The sequence below is a fragment of the Dipodomys spectabilis genome, unplaced genomic scaffold, assembly GCF_019054845.1.
Source record: "Dipodomys spectabilis isolate Male_0828 unplaced genomic scaffold, ASM1905484v1 ptg000081l, whole genome shotgun sequence".
In the NCBI taxonomy this organism is placed as follows: domain Eukaryota; kingdom Metazoa; phylum Chordata; class Mammalia; order Rodentia; family Heteromyidae; genus Dipodomys; species Dipodomys spectabilis.
In genome coordinates this window covers 6,708,606-6,729,225 of record NW_024870758.1, presented here as the reverse complement: position 1 = coordinate 6,729,225, position 20,620 = coordinate 6,708,606, and the positions used below count along the sequence as shown (strand labels likewise).

Below are 20,620 nucleotides of genomic sequence, written 5' to 3'. Positions count from 1 at the left end.
TCATAATATCATAATTATTTTGATCCTTTCTATTCAACAAGCTTCATAGATCATGGTCAATATTATTAAAATTCAGCTTTCAAAAAACCTAAACCTATGAAATCTCAATTCTCATGATAGCAAAATTTTCCAGTGATTTATATACAAGCATCTATAAGAAGCACTATCATAGACTATGTGTAATTAGGTTTTACTATGATAGAAACTTAGAAAATTATGATTTAAACATTCAATAAGAACTTACTGCATGAGTTCTATTTTGAACTCATATGGAAAAAAGTTAGATTTGTTGTGAAACTTACTAAATCAGGAATAAAAACACTTTTGACTGTGGCATTATTTGCATAAACTTCAACTTCTAAATGTAGATTTTCTGTTTTATTAAATGCAAGAGTATTGTCAATACTTATCATAAATATTACATTAGAGATAAGTCTCAAACATAGGTGACCTAAAAATACCATAGAAAGTTCTTCATGTGCTTATATGTACATACAGCAAATTAATTATTTGTTTACATTTGGTCCCCATTCCCAAGAGATCTCATTGTGTTTAGGCACATATAAATATCTGAATCTTAAGCCTTACTTTGGGTAAGATAAACTCAACAATTATAACCTACAAGTTTGTGAATTGGTAATGGCTAACAATAGGTAGATTATGAATAAATGTTTCTTAGAAAATTTTTAAAATGACAAACCCAGAATTTAATTAATAATAAATTATTTCTGTAACTTTATAGAAGAAACTAGTAGAAGGCTAGGGATGGTCTACAAATAGAAAAATAGCTGGGAGTCATTCTGACCTTTTATTTTTGGTTACTGATTTATTTTGGCTTTGTTTAGGTATCCCATCAGTTGCTTCCTAATGGTCTATGATGAACGCATGGTCAATAACAACATAAAAGGAAGCAGAATAATTCTCAGCACTTGCCTTCAATTTCCCTAGGAATTGTTTGTCAGTAATTTAACTAAAATCTTATAAAATGTTATACACCATAAATTATGTAGAGCAGTTAGAATTTTGTGGGGGATGATGTCACAGAATAATGAGGCAAACTCTGCTTTGTGTTGTTGTTTATTTTTTTCTTCCTCTTACAGATAAAAAGACTTGTGGACCTCATGAATTCCAGTGTAAAAACAACAACTGTATTCCAGATCACTGGCGGTGTGATAGTCAGAATGACTGCAGTGATAATTCCGATGAAGAAAATTGCAGTGAGTAGCCTTTGTCTAGTAACCTTGTAGTCTTGACAGCCCATTCAATAAGCAGGATGACAATTTTTATTTCAGTGAAGGCAAAAATTTCACCTCTCTGTCCTGCAGCTCACATTTTTATACATATATTCACATTTGAACAAGAATATTCAGACTAAATTGACCTGAATCTCAAAGGGTAGAATTATTGAAATGTTCATCCTGGGAGTTATTTTCTTTCAGTTCTCAGAATTGGTATGAAAGTATCATGAGGTTTAATGCAACCCATTAGTATGCAATGAAGGAAGCCCTAGATGCACGTTCTTACAATGAGCTGAATGATGTGGAGACAGCACAAAACATCTCATTCTTTAATGGATGGTATTCATTTCGTTTCAGTCTCAAATCCTTTTACACTACAAATTCACCCAAGAGCATCTCTCAGTGAATTATCATTTATTCCCGCCGGAGTGGTGAACAGCATATATATTCAAGATGCTTTTTTCCCCCATGAAAATAGAATAACACCATTATCATCTGACTCTTGCATTTTGAATAATAAATTTTAAGCCAATAACAATGCAACATTTTTACTTTCTGAAAATGAATGTCACTATGTAAAATTGGGAGAGAGTGTCTGTGTTCTGATATTGCTTGTTTTTAATTTTATACATTGCAGTGAAAACAGAGAAATTTATAGTGCTGTTTGAAATGATATACTCAAATTCCATTTGTTAAAAAAGTATTTTTGCTGTTTCCTAAAAGGATTCTTGCAGATTTATAGCAATAACATCTGTCCTTAACATCTCATTGGACCAAGAGTATGTATTTTCCAGAAGCTAAAGGATTAAATATACATAGCACTTATATGAGGCACTAATTGATTGAATGAAATACTTCATAAACCTGTTCATACTTAACTTGAAAGCCCTGAATTTATGTTTTCAATAACATTCTAGATTGCTTTGTGTTTGAGCTTCCTGGGGCTTGGACTGAAGTCCTGGGTGCTTTCCTTGAGCGTTTTTGTGCTCAAGGCTAGCACTCTACCACTTGTTGGGCTGGGTTGGAACTGAAATCCTCAGCTCTCACTCTCCTGAGTGGGTAGGATTACAGACAGCAGCCACTTTCACCGAGCTATAATTTTCCTTTCTTAATCTGACCTGTGTTAGAGAAATAAACACATGAAGTATGAAACCTCTGGGTTATAGAATAGTAAAAACATACAACCTTTTAAAGTGTCTTTAAACACAGGTATCATCCAACTCATCATAATTTTAGAAAGATAGAGAATGTTACAGAAAATCATAAAGCTTTTACATTTCTGTAATCAGCAATTGAATAAAACTTTGACACAGTTTCTCCATCTTTCCATTGATTAAATGCACATTTGATAAAATTATAGTGGTTGTAATAAGTGCCCAAGAGACTTGTATAAAGTTTGTTTATTTCTGTAGCACAGCTTACAAATAGATATCTGCTTAACCTAGTTTTGGTATATTTAGTATTTTCCTATAGATGTTTAAGAGCAAATGGGCTATAAAAGATTGATATTGAGAACAGCAGAGCGTGTATGAGACTGAGACACTGGACACTTACTCTGGGTGAACTTTTATTCAAGTGAGAAATAGAAACTGTACAATAAGTTAGACTTCAGTTATAATAAGTAATATATAGATAGATAGATATTATATAAAAATAAATAAATTTTATGTGGGAGAGTGAAGGGTTGAGAGAATCTGATTCAGTCTATGAGGTTTCGTAAGTGGCTGAGCTTCACTGTGCTGACATCTGAAATCAGTCTTTGGAAAAAGAATACACGGAGAAGGAACACTGGCTCTCACTTGTCTCAGTGGAAACTAATAAATCATTGTAGCCACACAGCCCTTAAGAAAAAGCAAAGGAAGTAGCTGCAGTATCAAGCACTGAAATATCAAGTAGGCATTTATGTGTGGTTCTTTTCATTTCCATTCATTCTGAGCTTGTTGCCTTAGACAAGACATATTGATGAAACTGCAGAGGGGGATAACAGTGAGCAAACAATATCTATACTACAGTTGTGACATGAAAGGGTGAAAGGTGTGTACATGTTAGTGAGTCTGCCAACATGGGAAACATGTCAGACAAGTATGAGAGCTTGGAGTAAATTGCATTGATATGTTAAAGAAGGAAGTGTATATAAGAGAAAGGAAGACTCAAGGTATCTTCATTATGGAGATGCCTTTCAAGCTCTGATAGTTGAAGATGTTCTCTGGAAAGGTGAAAGGTACTGAGAAGGTTTAAACATTAAACATACAAATAGTTATACATAGGCAAAAACTCTCAGTGAAAAATAAAATAATAATTGCTGAGAGAATAGTAATATGGTTAACTGCTTTAGAAAAAAATCAACAGTGTTTTTGTATTAAAAAATCATCAAAATACTTCCAGTTTCTCATCTGTCATAGTTACTGTATATAGATATACATATACATGCATGTGTGTAGTAAATGTGTATTTATGTATGCAAACTACTGTCCACGTATATATATTCATGTGCATTAGACTCATGATTCTTAATTTTATGTGTAAAAATTGTTAGTTATACTATAGTTCATAAATATTTGAATGTTATTATTAGCTTTGTTAAGAAGACAGTACTTAACCAGAAATAGTAAATTCAACATAAAGGACAATAGCTACATATTTTAAAATCATTTAGGGATTTCTTCATTTATGAATCAGATTATATTTTTTTCTTCTTTAAATTATGTTAGCAAAATTCCAGTAGTAAGCATAGGAAGTGTTCAAATAATCCTGGGCACGTATCTATCATCAATATATTAAATTTACTATGTATTTAATGTATGTTTAAATTTACTATATTATATTCATTTCCCTAAGTACATAGGATAATTTGTCCATTGTCATTTGATCAGTATTGATCACTTCTTTTGTGAAGTCTTTAGCAAGGACACTTGGGCTCATCAATAAATTTTAATCCAAAAATTAATAAAATTTTATTATCATCCCAGTTATTTTGTAATCTGGATCAAAGATTCACAAATGCTTGAGATCTCTAACAATCTGATTGTTTTAGCAAGAAAAGTTAACATATTCTATGTATGTTCTCTAAATGATGCAGAAAATAAGTTGCTTTTTTTATTATGAACCCCAAGGTAAGTATTCAAATGTTTTTTTTTCTTTCGTGCTATTGTTTCTAACATATTTATAAGATGATTTCTTTGTTGCTTTGTATGTATGTCCCTCCCCTATGGTATAACCCCTGCTTTCACTGTATTTGATGTTGGTATAATTTGTGGAGGGGAAGGCAAAAACAAATAGCTTAAATAGGGATACAGGTGAACCCATTGCAACAATGAGATGTACAAGTCGTTATGTCAAAAAACGAATTTTACAATTTTGGTGGGGGGGGAGAGGGCAAGGGGAAGATCGAGTAGGGGGGAGAAGGGGTATAGGAAGGGATGGGAAAGGGAAAAAAAGGAGGAGGCAACAATGCTTGATAAGAAATGCACTTGTTATCTTGCCCATGTAATTGTAAGCCCTTTGTATGGTATTTTCACAATAATAAATAAATAAATAAATAAGTAACTAAAACCCTTAACTGATTTAGAAATTCCAACTAATTTGAAAACCATATTGTGGTTTATCTGCAGAGAAGCTGCTGCTGCCTTATTTGAAATTCTATACTTTCACACTGAATTTATATCAATAGTTTATTCATATAGAATATCAGCTATACTAAAAGCATTCTAAAAATTCTCCTGAGTTGTTTATACCCACATTTATACCACTTTTGAACTTATGATAATACTGTCACTGGAGTATCTGAACCCTGGGAAGTCTCTATGCTTTACTTTTATATTTGTGATTTTGAAAGTCAAATTAATTTACTTTGCTCAAGTTTATTCCATTCTATATGAGGTGATTTCTAAAGTATTTTTAATACTGGGACTGTATGTTTTTGCCTCTATCAATATTAAAGGAAGTGCTGTTTTTTATATTGTTATTATACAATCCAGCTTAGTCTTCCAAGACATCTAACACATGTCCTATAGAAGCTTCTCAGTAGTCTATCAGCCTGTCTAGATAAAAGCAGTGCAAAATTGTTTGATTATGTATGTGGGGAGCTCCCTATGTACTATAGATACATAATTGATACCAGAAAACATTAACATGGGGGCAGTATGTTAGAAGTATTAGCATAAGAAAAAACATTCACATTTTCATTTCAGATAGCTTAGTTTCCAGACACAACCGTATTTGTTGTTATTCTATTTTGAGAAAAACGCTTTCATACCTATGATTCTTTATCTGGAAGAGATGAAAGGTACAGCAAACAATACTAGGAAAAACATATCTCAGTGTTGCATTTCCTAATTACAGAATTTCCTTTCCTTTTTCTATAGAGATACCCTGTAGCAAAAGACTCTGAAGTGCATAGATCAAAGTTAGAAACAGAGTAGCTACTTCATTACTAGCCAACATTTATATATGAATAAATATAGTAATTCATGATAACAATTCAGGAATGAATTTGATGGCATTTTCCCCCAGTATGGTAGAAATTTGCAAGATTTCCATTTTCACTGAAGCCTTTTTCTCAAAACTGATGTAGTCTCTCCATCTCCATATTAGAGTAGTATAATTAAAAATAATAGGACAAAGTCTTGGGAGAACAATTTTTCTGTGGAACTTTTAGAGAAATGCTTTCAACATTTGACCATAAATATTTTTATAATCTTACATTCACAGCTATGATCCTTCCATATAGCAAAATGTGTAAACCCTTGTGAAGGTTTTATCATTTAGTGCAGATGAATGCATTTGCTCTTAAGGTGAATAAAGGGAAGTTAGAACATTAGAGGAAGAATCAATCCCATTCAGAGCCCTCTCAAATTCTCCAAAAGAAATGTTTCCTTTGCTGTTTTTAATTACTTAAGTATGACATTTTTAAATGTACACATTTTAAAAATGAAAACTTTTTATTGCTATTTTCTCCTGTTAAGTAAATTGCACACATTCCATTATAATTTGTTTTCCACAAAAACAACACTACATGTGTCTATAAAGACAAGGAATGAGAAAAAGCTTCAGTCAGGGTATGGATAGAAGCGAAAAGTTTTTCTACTTACTATTATAAGGTAAATTAGATATCACCAGACATATGCCTTAGCAAAGTAACTTATTAGCTGGGACTTTCATGTTAATTTCTATAACATGTGAGTACTTATTACTCCCTCATTTGCATAGGAGGAAATGATATAACCTAGTGTTAAATGATATAACTTAGTCTCTATAATCCAGTAGTTTGGGTTCAAGTTCAGCAGAAGGACTTCTCCATGGAGGTTGCCTTGTAATGGATGTCTTAGATTCTTTATGCCTCAAAAATTACGATAAAGGTCATTTATAGTTACCGTGAAAAGTCACTGATGAGTTAATTACATTACCCTTGGGCCTTATAGCAAATAAGTGATTGCTAGCTGGTAATTATTGTGATTATAGTTGGTATTATAACTTAGACAATATTATAAGAGAATATAGCACAAATTTTAACTTCTATGTTCAAAACTATACATACATAGTGATATCAGTCATTTCATAGTTTATTCCTTGTTATTGAATCACAATTGAATGACATCATTTATTTTATTTTATTTTTTCTGGTTGTGGGGTTTGAACTCTGGGTGGGGAGCTCTCCTTGAGCTCTTCAGCTCAAGGCAAGCACTCTACCATTTGAGCCACCACACCACTTCCGGTAATTAGTGGTTAATTGGAGAGAAGACTCTCAAGGACTTTCCTGCCCAGGCTGGCTTTGAACCACACAGCCCCTTGCAGATCTAGGATTACAGGCTCGAGCCACAGGTGCACAGCAACATCTTAATTTTATACCTTGAAGTCATATTTCAAATCAAAGTAAATCTAAAACCAAAAAAATGCTCTGCAAAATGTTACATATTTTGCACAGTTTTAAATGTATTCTCAAAGACATTTATTTCTATATAAAACTGTAGGGTTTTTTTTTTGTAATTCTAAGCAATCAAGATGCTACCCTAAAAGTTGAATAAAATGTTGAATAGAATTTGTAGCACAAAACTAAGTGAATAGTGAATTACTTCAAACATTTGTATAGAAACTTAGCCTTGATATGAAGGAAACTTAAATTGAATATCTGTTACCTACATTCCCTCTTCCTTGCTGTGAATATTATTTTATGTGGCATAGATGTAAATATAATTCATAAGAAGCACACACTAGAATAAACATGTTTCTAAGTGTAGGATATCAATCTAACCAAGTGATGATTTCCAGCAGTTTTATTGATTATTTGCAGGACCAAATTTCTAAAATCCTTCTTCATTGTCCACTTGTCAAAACATAAGTTATTTCACAGTGTAAGATATCCTCTGTGTCACTGGGTTTTTTTGTTTCATTTTTTAAATTTTGGTACCCTATGTTTTATATATATATATATGTTTATCTGATTGGGGGAAGAGAAGGGGAATAAAAAAATGGCAAGACAAAGGGTGAACCAATGCAAAAGTGATACTCACAATACACTAGGTTGGAAATGAACTTTACAATTTCAGGGAAGTGGTAGGGATAGTGGAAGAAAAACAGAGTGGGTAACAATGTTCAACAAGAAATGTACTGATTACCTTACTCATGTAACTGTAACCCCTCTGTACATAACATTTACAATATTTTTTTTGGTCGGTCGTGGGGCTTGAACTCTGGGCTTGGGTGCTGTCCCTCACCTCTTCAGCTCAAGGTGAGCGCTCTAGCACTTGAGCTACAGCACCACTTCCAGTTTTCTAGTGGTTTATTGGAGATAAGAGTCTCACAGACTTTCCTTGCCTGGGCTGGCTTTGAACCGTGATCCTCAGATCTCAGCCTCCTGAGTAGCTAGGATTACAGGCATGAGCCACCAGCTCCCGGCTTGAAATTTAAATTTGAAAAAAATGATGCACTATTGGGCTTATATCCTAGTGAAATGTGGTGAGCCATAATTAAAATAATAACTAGCAACTTAGCAAAATTAATTGATGTATGTCAAAGGCAAATAATAGTGTAAACTTACCAATTGCTTTCAAAGAAATCAACTGTCTTTGGAATCTAGCACTTATTTATGCTTTTCCACATGCCTTCTTTTCTTATTAGCTATGTATTTCCTGGTGAAAAAATATAAAAATGACTAGAATACATAATAAAAATTCACAAAGCTAAGGTTACACTTACTTCCCAATCATTAGGTAAGCCTACAGGCACAGAGTCATAAAATGTCTTTCTTAAATGCATTAAATGCCATAGAGGTCTACCTGGAAAAGATCATTACTACATTAAGACAACATAAAGCCTTTTATTTATTTAATTTATTTATTTTATTATTATTTCAGCCTTTTATTTACATTGTTGCTGTATTTTTATAAAAACAATAGGCTACTTTTTTCATTTTATTTTATTTTATTTTTGTGCACATACTGTACAGAGGGGTTACAATTACATGGGCAGGATAATGCGCACATTTCTTATCCAGGATTGCAGCCTCCTCCTTTGTTTACCCTTCACATCCCTTCCCAGCCTCCCCCCACACCCCCCTACCCAATCGTCCCCCCCTCCCCAATTCCCCCTCTCCCCCGGCGTTTTCGAAATGACAACTTGTACTTCTCATTGTTGCAACAGGTCCACCTGTATCCTTAAATGACTTGTTTTTCCCCATCTTCTCCACAAGTTGTACTGACATCAAATATAGTGAAAGCAGGGGTTATACTGTGGGGGAGGGACATACAAAGCAACAAAGAAATAATCTTATAAATGCGTTAGAAACAAATGCATGAAAGAAAAAAAAACATTAAAATGCATATCTAAGGGTTCATTTTCCTAACATCACATTATCTGACCTTTTCTGCTTGACTCATACATATACTAGATATAGCAAATAAGGGAAACCCTGGGACCTATGTTTCTTTGGGCTTGGTTTACTTCATTTAATATCATTTTTTCCAAGCCTTTCCATTTCCTAACAAATGGGGAAATGTCATTCTTTCTGATGGAGGCATAGAATTCCATTGTGTATATATACCACATTTTCTTGATCCATTCATCTACTGAGGGGCATCGGGTTGGTTCCATATCTTAGCTATAGTAAATAGTGCTGCAATAATCATAGTTGTGCTGCTAGCTTTAGTGTGGTCTTGTTTGTAAACATTTGGGTAAATGCCCAAAAGTGGGATTGCTGGGTCATAGGGGAGCTCTATGTGAAGTCTTTTGAGGAACCTCCATACTGCTTTCCAAAGTGTCTGAACAAGTTTACATTCCCACCAACAATGAAGTAAGGTTCCCTTCTGTCCACATCCCTTCCAGCATCTGTTGTTGTTAGAGTTCTTGATTTTTGCCATTCTAACTGGAGTGAGGTGGTATCTCAATGTTGTTTTGATTTGCATTTCTTTTATGGCTAGGGAAAAAAAAAACTTTAAAAAGAATAAAAAAAATTAAAAAAATTAAAAAAATTAAAAAAAAGGATAAGAATAGATACTGACTGACTGGCTTTCTGATGTAGTTTTATGAAAAAAATTGTCTGAAAAAATAGTGTTAGATTAGAATTGGCATTAATTATAATTCATTATTATGACCCCAGGAAAATCAATCCTTTATTTTCCTTAATCTAGAATATAAGGTAAGTTTATTCTTAATTCATCCTAATTCCTTAGTGACTCCACATGCTAATCGTCATTACAATTCTGTTCATTTATCATTCAGTTTGATACAGACCTTATTTTTTAATGTAGTAATAAGAAGGATTTTTCCCCTGAAAATAATGGAGACAACCTAACAAGGAATTTTTAGTAGCAGAATATGATTAAATGTGTCATTAAGCAATAAACATATCTCTAACATTATGGAAGTCAATTATAACATTATACACATAAAAAAAGGCTACTTATCTTTGTGTCTTTTCAATTTGTTTTTATGATGGCATTATCTGTTCATAACATTAAATGTACATTTAAAAAAGCATTGTATTATACCATTGATGCTTCAAAAACTTTATTCCTATATTATTTATATTATGTAGGTATCAGAATGTACTTGTACATAATGGCTAATCCTATGATTTTTTTTTCCATTCTCAGAGCCACAAACCTGTACTTTGAAAGATTTTCTCTGTGCCAATGGGGATTGTGTTTCTTCAAGGTTTTGGTGTGATGGAGACTTTGACTGTGCAGATGGTTCTGATGAGGTAGGTGCTTCTACAATCACAAATATGAAAAGAAGGCAACTCTTTAAACTGCACTTAGAACCATCATTACTCAGTCCAATAAGTGTGACCAAAGAGAGCTCTGCTCCTGACACACTGAGATAAGTATTAATCCCCAGGCTGTGCCACATGCATCAACACAGGGAATAACTCCTGTGCTACTATTGACAGTTAATTTTATAGCTAGTTTTACTTCAGCTAGTGAATGGCTACATAGGGAATAAGATGCTTGGAAACTCTAGTCCCTGTAGCTGATGCCCTTGCCATTTGTGAATCTGCTAAAAAATTTGCTGCAGTATTTATAGTCATGACTAAAATTTTTATGCATTTAAAACAGTTTCTTCTCCCTAGTCTCTTTGTTCAATGAATATAAGTCTTGTACACTTCAGTGTGTGTCATCAATTTTCATGAAACCCCAGGTGATAAATCACAATCTAATTATCATATGGACTTTGCACACATAGATGAATAAAGTTAATTATTTCTTTGTATAATTCTTTGCACAGAGATGATAAAAATATTTACAGGTTTATATTTTAGATAGTTTTTTCATGATGTTTTTAAAAAGTTGCAGAGACATGATTATATTTTCTTCAACAAATCAAAAATAATCCCAAGCCATCTCTTTCTAATATTAAGCAGAATTCTAGTAATAGTCAATTTAAAGATTTTTCTCTGTTTAATTGCATATCAGGAACAGGGCATGCACAAAAAAGCCTTAGGAAAGTGAGGTTTTTGATCTCCCATGAACATCAAGACTTTTCAGTCATGAAGTGTCTCCCAAAACTCTGATCCTCTATCTGTGAAACCTGTGTGCCCAAACTGCTAAAAGATTACTCCAATGAATTTAAAAAATAGAGGACCTTTTCTTCAACTTTGGAAGTATTTGCTACAGATCTGTCTTCCACAGGTATTTAGTGGTTTCTTAAGGCTAAAAAACAAAAACAAAAACGAAAAACACTGAGTATTAATATTGGTTAGCGAATCCACAAAAACAAAGATTTTCTTAGTTCTTGGACATTTTTAACAGGATTGGATCAATTTCCATTCTCTCACCATTTTGAAAATGTCACCTAAAAGTCATGTTCATGAACGTAGAATTGAGAAACAGTTATGTAGGATTTGTCATTTGAAGGCCAGAAAAATGTAAGATTCATCATTACAAAGGTGTCTCGAAAGACACCTTTTATCCAGAATTATTTAATAAGAACAAAAATATTTAAGGAAATCTATAACACACACAGAGCAGTTACATATTTTTGATCTCCATTCATTCAAAACTTACCATAAGCATTTCAAAGTTCAGAAGACACATCTCATGAGAACTCATCCACACTATGTAAAATGGTGTGGTTTTGCTTTTGAAATCTATTCTACCAGATTTTTGTAAATTGTGAAACTTCAAGAAGTTGAGACACATTGCTTAAAGATGTGATTTCATTTTACATGTTATTACTAGATGTGTGAGGTACATACACAAAATGAAAGTCATAATTTAATATGGTGTTTCACAAAATTGTATTCATGTCAAAGTAGATATCCTTACTAACATCATTTCTCTTGTTCTGAAAGTTGTAAATAGTGGTTCTTTGGTGGTTGAATAATGTCCGTATATTCAGCATTATCATAATAATGCTCTGAGCAAAACATTATCTCTCTCACAAATGGTATTTTTCTGTATTTGCATGCCTTTAGCTCAGTATATATAAAATGAAGTAGCTAAAAATATTGGCAGTAATTTCTATTTTTCTAAAATCTACAATGACAGGTTGTACTTACAAAAAGCAAGCAAACAACGAAATGAGCAGAAGAACAAAAATATACTATTGAACCAGTGGCTAGAAAGCAGAAATACATTCAAGATATATTAATATAAAAAGAAAAGTTTGGAGAATTGTGAAATTTCATATGAATGAATAAGCAATAATCATATAATTATCCTATTCATATCCTGCCATAGCAATGTAAAAGAAATTTTAAAAACTTGGACCAACCTAATTTCACATCAGGCATGCCATTCTGCCTTACACAGAGAATTATTTTTTAAAGTGACATTAAATTATAATATTTGGCCTTTGCATCTATCAGAATGTATTGTAACCACACAAAAAATTTCAAACAATATTAAATTCCAGTGTCAGACTTGCTGTTAATAATATTTTGTTTATTTAAATACATATGATATTTACAATTATTGGTTATGCAAATATCACCTAAAATTAAAATAAAGGAAATATGAATATAGATGCAAAGAATAAATTAAAATCTAAATAATAAACTGGGTGCCAGGGGTTCATGCCCATAATCCTAGCTACTCAGATGGCTGAGATCTGAGGATTGCAGTTCAAGGCCAGCCCCAGCAGGAAACACTATGAGACACTTATCTCCAGTAAACCATCAGTAAAACCAGAAGTGGCACTGTGGCTCAATTGATAGAACACTGCCTTGAGCTGAAGAGTTGAGGGATAGCACCCAGGTCGATTCAAGCCCCACAATGACAAAAATAAATAAATTAATTAATTAATTAATTTTTAAAAAATCTAAATATTTTAAATCCAAAAGTATCAGTATGATATTTGGAAAGATCTTAAAGATCTCTCTCCCTTCTCTCTTTCTCTTTCTCTCTCTTTCTCTCTCTTTTTCTCTCTGTCTATGTCTCTCTGACTCTGTCTCTGTCTGTCTCTATCTCTCTTTGTCTCTCTGTCTCTCTCTGTCTTTGTTTGTGGGGGAGGCCTCGGAGCTGTCATTAAGCTCTTTTTGCTCAATGCTAGCCCTCTACCCCCTTTGGATCATAGATCCACTTCTGGTTTTTGAGTGGTTGATTGTAGATAAGAGTCTCACAGGAACTTTTCTGCCTTGGCTGGCTTTGAACCACAATCCTCTGAACTCAGCCTCATGAATAGCTAGGGTTACAGGCATGAGCCACTGGCACTAGCAAGATTTGTCTCTTCATACATAATTTCTACTTTTCCCACTAAAAGATTTTTAAAACTAATAAATTAGAAGTAATGATTATCCCTAGCAGCTTCAATAGTTATCAAAAGCCATTTCCCAGTTAAAGAAAATAAGAATACTATGAGAAAAATCTAATGCTTCACTTGAGGAAAAAAAAAAAAAAACTGAACAGGTAAGTTGTTAACATGGAATTTTCATAAAAGAGGATAATTAATATAATGTCCAAAGTACACAGAAACAAACTTGAAAAAATATCTACTGTCAATAGTATCAAAATAAATATCTACAATAGTGTATTTAAAGACAATAAACAGGAGCTCCAGTAGCGCAATCTGTTAGCACGCAGTACTTATAAGACAATGAACATCTTAAATTTCATCTTTAGAGGTGGCTAAGTAATTGATATTCTTCAGTTTTACTAGTCTAGTTCAGAATGTTGGCCATGCCCTAGAGAAAATAGTTTAGTTTCTTCGAGTTAGAAAAAGACATTTTATACAAGTGAATGGTACTACTTTCATGCTTGTAATCCTAGTAATTAAGAAGAATCATAGTTTACAGCAAAAGTCCATGAAATTCTTATCATCAAAAAAGGCAGGCATGTATCTGTGGCTCAGAAGATTGAGTGCCAGCCTTGGAAAAAAAGCAAATCCCACAGGCCCTAAGTTCAAGCCCAGTAGTTGCACATACAAAGAAAAACAAAAAACCTGAGTGCGAAGTATATACATGTTGTAAGCAACTTCAGCTATATTAAAAAACAAATATACTTTTCAATTTTATTTTACCAAACAATATTTTTATATGTTTACATAAGTAAGAAAATTTTGTACAGACTACATATACTAGTTATTATATTGCATTTTATAAATAGTGCCTATTTTCTAATGTCATTGTTGTGTTGAAATATTAACTGTAATTGAGTAGATAATGAATGCAAAGTGCACATTTTAACAGTGATCATTGTGGAATTTGCATGACAGGTAAATGGGATGTGTTATAAATAAACAATATAACATTCCAAATTATTCAAAAAATCTGATGATAGAAATCATATTTTAAATTGTCCTTTCTATATTATAAACAAATACAATATGTACCAGAGCCATTGGTTTTATCAAACTTTTACATAAATAAGGCTAAGAAGATCATTAATTAATTCTTCTAATATTTACTGCACCATGATAAAAATGATATCATATAAAAACTTCACTCAGACATAGTTCTTAGACCAGTAGAACATTATTAAAAGCCCAAACCAAGAGTAAAACAAAAAATGAAACAAAAAGAGAACAATATCCTCAATGAACATAGATACAAATATCTCCAACAAAATATTTGCAAGCAGAATCCAACAACAAATAAAAAGATGTACTTCACAGATACAAGGATTGTTCAGTACCAGCAAATCAATCAATACAGTGCATAACATCAACAGAATGATAAAAATCTATATAATTATTTTACTGGATGCAAAAAAACATTTCATAAAATTCATGAGAGAAATACTGAACAAATTAGGAAAAGATGCACCATACCTATGTAACATTATGCTGAATTGGTAAGACCAGAAAGTTTTTCATTCTAACATCTAGAGGAAGACAAATATGGATCCTTAGCCCAGTAGTCAGGCAACAGGAGAAGATAAAAATAACCCTAACTATAATTATTTAAATTTGTAGTGTCTGTGATCACGGTGATCACATATCAAAAAATTGAAATATCCCACTAAAGTACTATATAGATTAATTGAATTTGTTAAATTTCAGACAATTAAATTAATGTAAACAATCACTCTGAGTGCCAGAGATTCACACCTTCAATCCTAGCTACTCAGGAAGCTAATTTTTGAGAATCTTGGTTCCAAGCTGGCAGCTGGTCCAGGCAGGAAAGGCAGGAAATCCATGAGACCTTTTTTTTATTATTTTTTTTTTCCAGTCATTGGGCTTGAACTTTGAGCTTGGGTGCTATCCCTGTGCTCTTCAGCTTAAGGCAAGGGCTCTACCACTTGAGCCATAGCACCACTTCTGGTTTTCGAGTGCTTTAATGGAGATAAAAGACTCACCCAGTTTCCTGCCCAGGCTAGCTTTGAACTGTGATTCTCTGATCTCAGCCTCCTGAGTAGCTTGGATTACAGGGGTGAGCCACTGGTGCCCAGCTCCATGAGACTCTTATCTCCAATTAACTATCAAAAAATCCATAAGGAAAATTGTGGCTCAAGAGGTATAGTGTTAATCTTGAGCTCAGAAGCCCAAAAACAACCCCAAGTCCCAGATTTCAACCCCAGGACAGGCAACAACAACAAAAATCCATAATGTTGCTATATGACAGACAATAAAAAATATTCAAAATAGAAATAAGGCTACCAACACCATTTATAACAGGTTCAAATAAGTAAAGTATCTAGGAGTAAATTTAACCGAAATAGTGAAAGATCTCTACACTAGAAACAATGATACAGTGATAAAAGAAATGGAAAAGAACACATATTCAAAAACTGTCTATGTTCTTAGGTTTGAAACCATAACCATTCTTATGAAACTGTGTTTTTCTATAAATTTCTATATCTCGAAGTGTTCAACAGATTCTATGGAATTCATACAAAAATGGCATTGAACTTTGCCAAAGAAGTCATATAAACCATCCTAAAATCATGAAATTGTGAAAGTCACAACCATTTTTAGCAAAACTGCCAACAAACAAAGCATTATATGACCTAATGTCAAAATATTGCACAAAGTTACACGTCATATATTTTACATAAAAACTGTCATGAATTACTGGAACACAAGAGAAAAACTAGAAGTGAACCCATACTTCTACAGCTACTTTGATAAAAGTGCTAAGAACACACATTAAGAAGGCCAATCTTCACAATCATCACGCTGGGGAAATTGTTTATCTATATGCAGAAAAATTAAAGAATAAAGCTAGAGCCATAAACTTCACCATAAACAAAAATCAACTCAAAGTTCATTAAATATATAAAAAGAAACAGAGAGAGAAAGAGAAAGAGAGAGAAAGAGAGAGAGAGAGAGAAAAAAGGGGGGGAGGCGGGAAGAGGAGCCAGGTACGGGTTTTTTCAACCCTATAATCTTAGCTTCTCAGGAAACTGAGATCTAAGAATGGTGATTTCACTATATTTGATGTCAGTATAACATGTGGAGGAGATGGGGACAAACAAGTCGTTTAAGGATTCAGGTGGACCTGTTGCAACAATGAGAAGTACAAAAAGTCATGTCAAAACCAGCTTTACAATGTCGGTGGGGGGGCGAGGGGGGGTATGATTGGGTGGGAGGGAGGGGGGAGGCTGGGAAGGGAGGTGAAGGGTAAACAAAGGAGGAGGCTGCAATGCTTGGTAAGAAATGTATGCATTATCCTGCCCATGTAATTGTAACCCCTCTGTACAGTATGTTCTCAAATAAAATAAAATAAAATTTAAAAAAAAAAAAAAAAGAATGGTGATTTGAAGCCATCCAGGTCAGGAAAGTTCTTAATATTCTGATCTTCATTAAGCACCATCCCCAAAAATCAATCCAGAATTGAAGGGGCTAGTTTTGAACAAAAAAGCTCAGGGATAATGCTCATGCCTAACATAGAAGAATTTTGTGAGTTAATTGAATGGGCAGTAATGTTTCTGAGACATACATTTTTGTGGTGGGGGGAGGGAGGGGGCTGGTCATGGGTTGCTGAACTCTGGGACTGGGCATTGTCCCTCAGCTCTTTAGTTCAGTCGAGTGCTCTACCACTTGAGCCACAGCATCACTTCCGGCTTTTTTTCTGCTCCTGTGGTGCTGAGGGATCGAACACAGGGCTTCATGGATGCAAGGCAAGCACCATTGAGTTGCCTTGTGTTGGGTTGCGTTGGCTGGGAATCGAATCCAGGTCAACTGCTCGGAAGGCAGCTATGTTAACCACTGTACCACCAATGCCACATTCTGAGACAAAAAATGTTTATATTGGAGTAAACAAAGATAGACATAGAGTAATTGAATTACATCAAAGTAAAAGCCTCTGCAAAACAAAACAACAACAACAACAAAATCAGGCTGGGCATTAATGACTTATACCTGCAGTCCTAGAGATTAGATTTAAAAAAAAAAAATTTAGGCAATAAAGTCCACAAGATGTCATCTGCTAAATAACCAGGAAAAAATGTTTTTCTAACTTTCTTTTTTAATAGCTTAATTGGTATATTGCCAATGAAGCAGAAAACATGAGCAATCCTTGAGTTCCAACCTTGTAAACTATCAATGAAGCAAAGAGACCCTAAAGAATGAAAGATTGAGGGAATATACTTCCAAAGTATATATCTGTCAAGAATATACAAGGAACACTGAAAATTCAGTGGCAAAATTCCAAATAGCTTAATTTTAAAATAGGCAATAGAACTTAGTATAGTTTTCAAAAGACACATACATATGCTGGGCATAATTAAAGCACAACTAACACCCTAACAGGATATCATCTCACTCCAGTCAGACTGGTTTTATAAAAAATACTAAAAGTAACAAGAGTTAGAGAAGATCTAGAACAATGGAATCCTTGTCACACTGTTGTTTATACTGAAAATTAATTCAGCCTTTATAAAAAAACAACATAGAAAAAAGTATATACAACTACCAAAAAAATGAAATCAATACATTGAAGAGACATCTGAACTATCATGTTCACTGCAGTTCTATTCACAATAGTGTTCTGAATACAGAAAATGGATCATTATGCAACATTTTCTAAAAATTCAATGTTCATATATCTGAAATTATTATGCTTTATTAAAATTGTAGTTTAGATATTGTTCTTTATACAAGTCTATGAGCTTTATTTTTCTTTTATGCATGTTGAGTTTTATTTAAGTGATACCATAAAATACATGCAATTTTATATTTTTTTGACATACCAATTTATGGAAAGCACTTTCTCAGGCATTGTATATCTCTCTGAATAGTACTTATAACATATATGTATATACATTTGTTCAGCAAGCCTTTGTTGTACAAGTATGTTTCATTTCGATATTTTCTTTTTTTTTTGGTTGATTGGTGATATTTTCATATATACAATATACCCTAGCACCTCACTGTCTTTATCTCAAATACAGGAAGTAAATTTTCATTTTTATTAGTATCTAACATAGTCCCTGGCAGAGAGTAAAATTTTACTATTTGGAGAAAAAGGTAGAAAAATAATTAAATAGAAGACCATATGATTGAATTTTTAACATCCAAAAGAAAATTATAGGAACTTAGGAAACAGTTTTGTTGAATTTCCTGGGCATGAAATGATACAAGAATAATATGTTAGTAGAAAATGTCTCCCTGAATCCCAGCAGATCTTGACATAACAGAAATTGCTATATAAGAGAAAAATGCCAGTAATACATTTAATTGTATTGTCTCATTCAATCAAAGCTTTCAGAACTGTAGATTTTAAATTTCTGGTAGGTCCCTTTCATTTATCTCATATAAAAAGTTAATGATCCCCAGAAATAAATTTGCTCTCTTGTTTGACTCCAAGTAAAATCTGTAGGCTCTCAAGCAGAAATGACCATTGTGGAAGCACATATCACAGCCTTTTAAGAACAAATGTCAGTAAAGAAAAGGATTTAGGCAGCCAAGTAAACTATAAGAGGACAAGGACAAATGGAAAAAGAAAGAGAAGGGGAAGGCTTTTGAATGAATGACAGATTTGTTTAAATTCTCTTGTTTGTTTTACATTCTACTTCCTACCCCTAACCTGCTTAATGAACTAGATGCAATTTCTGGGAAATAATTTTAACTACTAATATTTCTCCACAGTTTTCACTAGTTTTCATTATTGCCACACTTGAGATTTCCATTACTATCTACTAAAGAATAATCAACTCAAAGAGGAAAACTGGGATGATGATGGGTAATTTTTGCTACTTCCATTTTATTATGACACAAAGTGACAAATGGAAGGTGATCATTATTACATTTCTACAAGAGTCATAGTCAGAGAGCATTTTTATCCAAGTCATTTGCTTTTTATTCATGTCTAGCGATGTCACTGAAAATTATATGTGGTATACATGAATTCAACAATTCGAGGTTGGAGCATAATCTTTTCTAGTGGTCATTTACATCTGTAGATCTTTTATGAAAAACATTAATTTTAATTCTGTTGGTGTTGTCTTTCAGAGAAATTGTGAAACAAGTTGTTCCAAAGATCAATTTCAATGTTCCAATGGTCAGTGTATATCAGAAAAATGGAAATGTGATGGCCACCAGGACTGTAAATATGGGGAAGATGAGAAAAACTGTGAGCCAGGTAATTTGGTAGAGCTGACATTTTAACTTGATGGACTTTAACTCTGAGCAGCAATACTCAGAAAACAATCACATGACACAAACACTCATTTACTATTTCAAATAAATAATTTGAAGTTTTGGTATGAATGATTCTTATGATTTTAAATTTCTGTTAGCAGATAAGATCATTACTCATGTTTGGATTCCAAGCCTTATGCATCTAAATTTGATTTTCTACTGTTTTTTTATATATTTTATATTTTTATTGTGAAAATGAGGTACAGAGGGGTTATAGCTATGTACATAAGTGTTACCCCCTCCCTCATTTTCTGCTTTCTATATCTTATCACACAACTTAAATTGTTTTTCGAAGTTCTCAAATAAAATATATTTGATGGATGGTAAAGGTGTAGTTCCACTCATGGAAACTGAGGTTGTATATTAGAAGGTAGTAGCTTTACTGAGCCTTGCAAGAAGCATGCTTGTACTATTTGTGTTTAAGTCTTAGGCCAAAATTAAAAAAAAAAAACAAAACAGGAAGTCCACAAAAGCCAATGTAATTTTCACATCTGTGTGTGTGTGTGTATATATATATATATATATATATATATATACATCTCTGTATATATATATTGCTCTATAAATTTGCTCATATAAACACTTAAATTTCCACCTAGATATTTTAATTATTTTATTCATATACCCTCCCTCCTGGAAAAAATCCTACTTGCAATATTTCTGTGTGATCCCAGAAATATAGCTGTAAGAGACTAGGTCAGAAATACAAAGATTACATATTTATTTGCCCCAGTGACATAACTTTGAACCATAGTTCCAATGAACTATATCTTTCTTACTGAATCTACATGTTCTTATGGTTTTATTAATGCAAAATTTCTAGGCAAACTGACAATTAAAATGATTCAAAAATGCTAGTGAAAGGCTTC

The 20,620-nt window shown here is 33.0% G+C and overlaps 1 protein-coding gene across 1 annotated transcript in view; it reads left to right on the top strand.

Annotated features, from left to right (window-relative positions):
- Positions 1-20,620, top strand: part of Lrp1b (LDL receptor related protein 1B) — a 1,466,647-nt gene that overhangs the window by 1,305,441 nt on the left and 140,586 nt on the right. Inside the window, 3 exon segments of the mRNA XM_042683428.1 lie at positions 1,101-1,217; positions 10,328-10,434; positions 19,563-19,692. Of these exon segments, the coding sequence (XP_042539362.1) occupies positions 1,101-1,217; positions 10,328-10,434; positions 19,563-19,692 (354 nt within the window).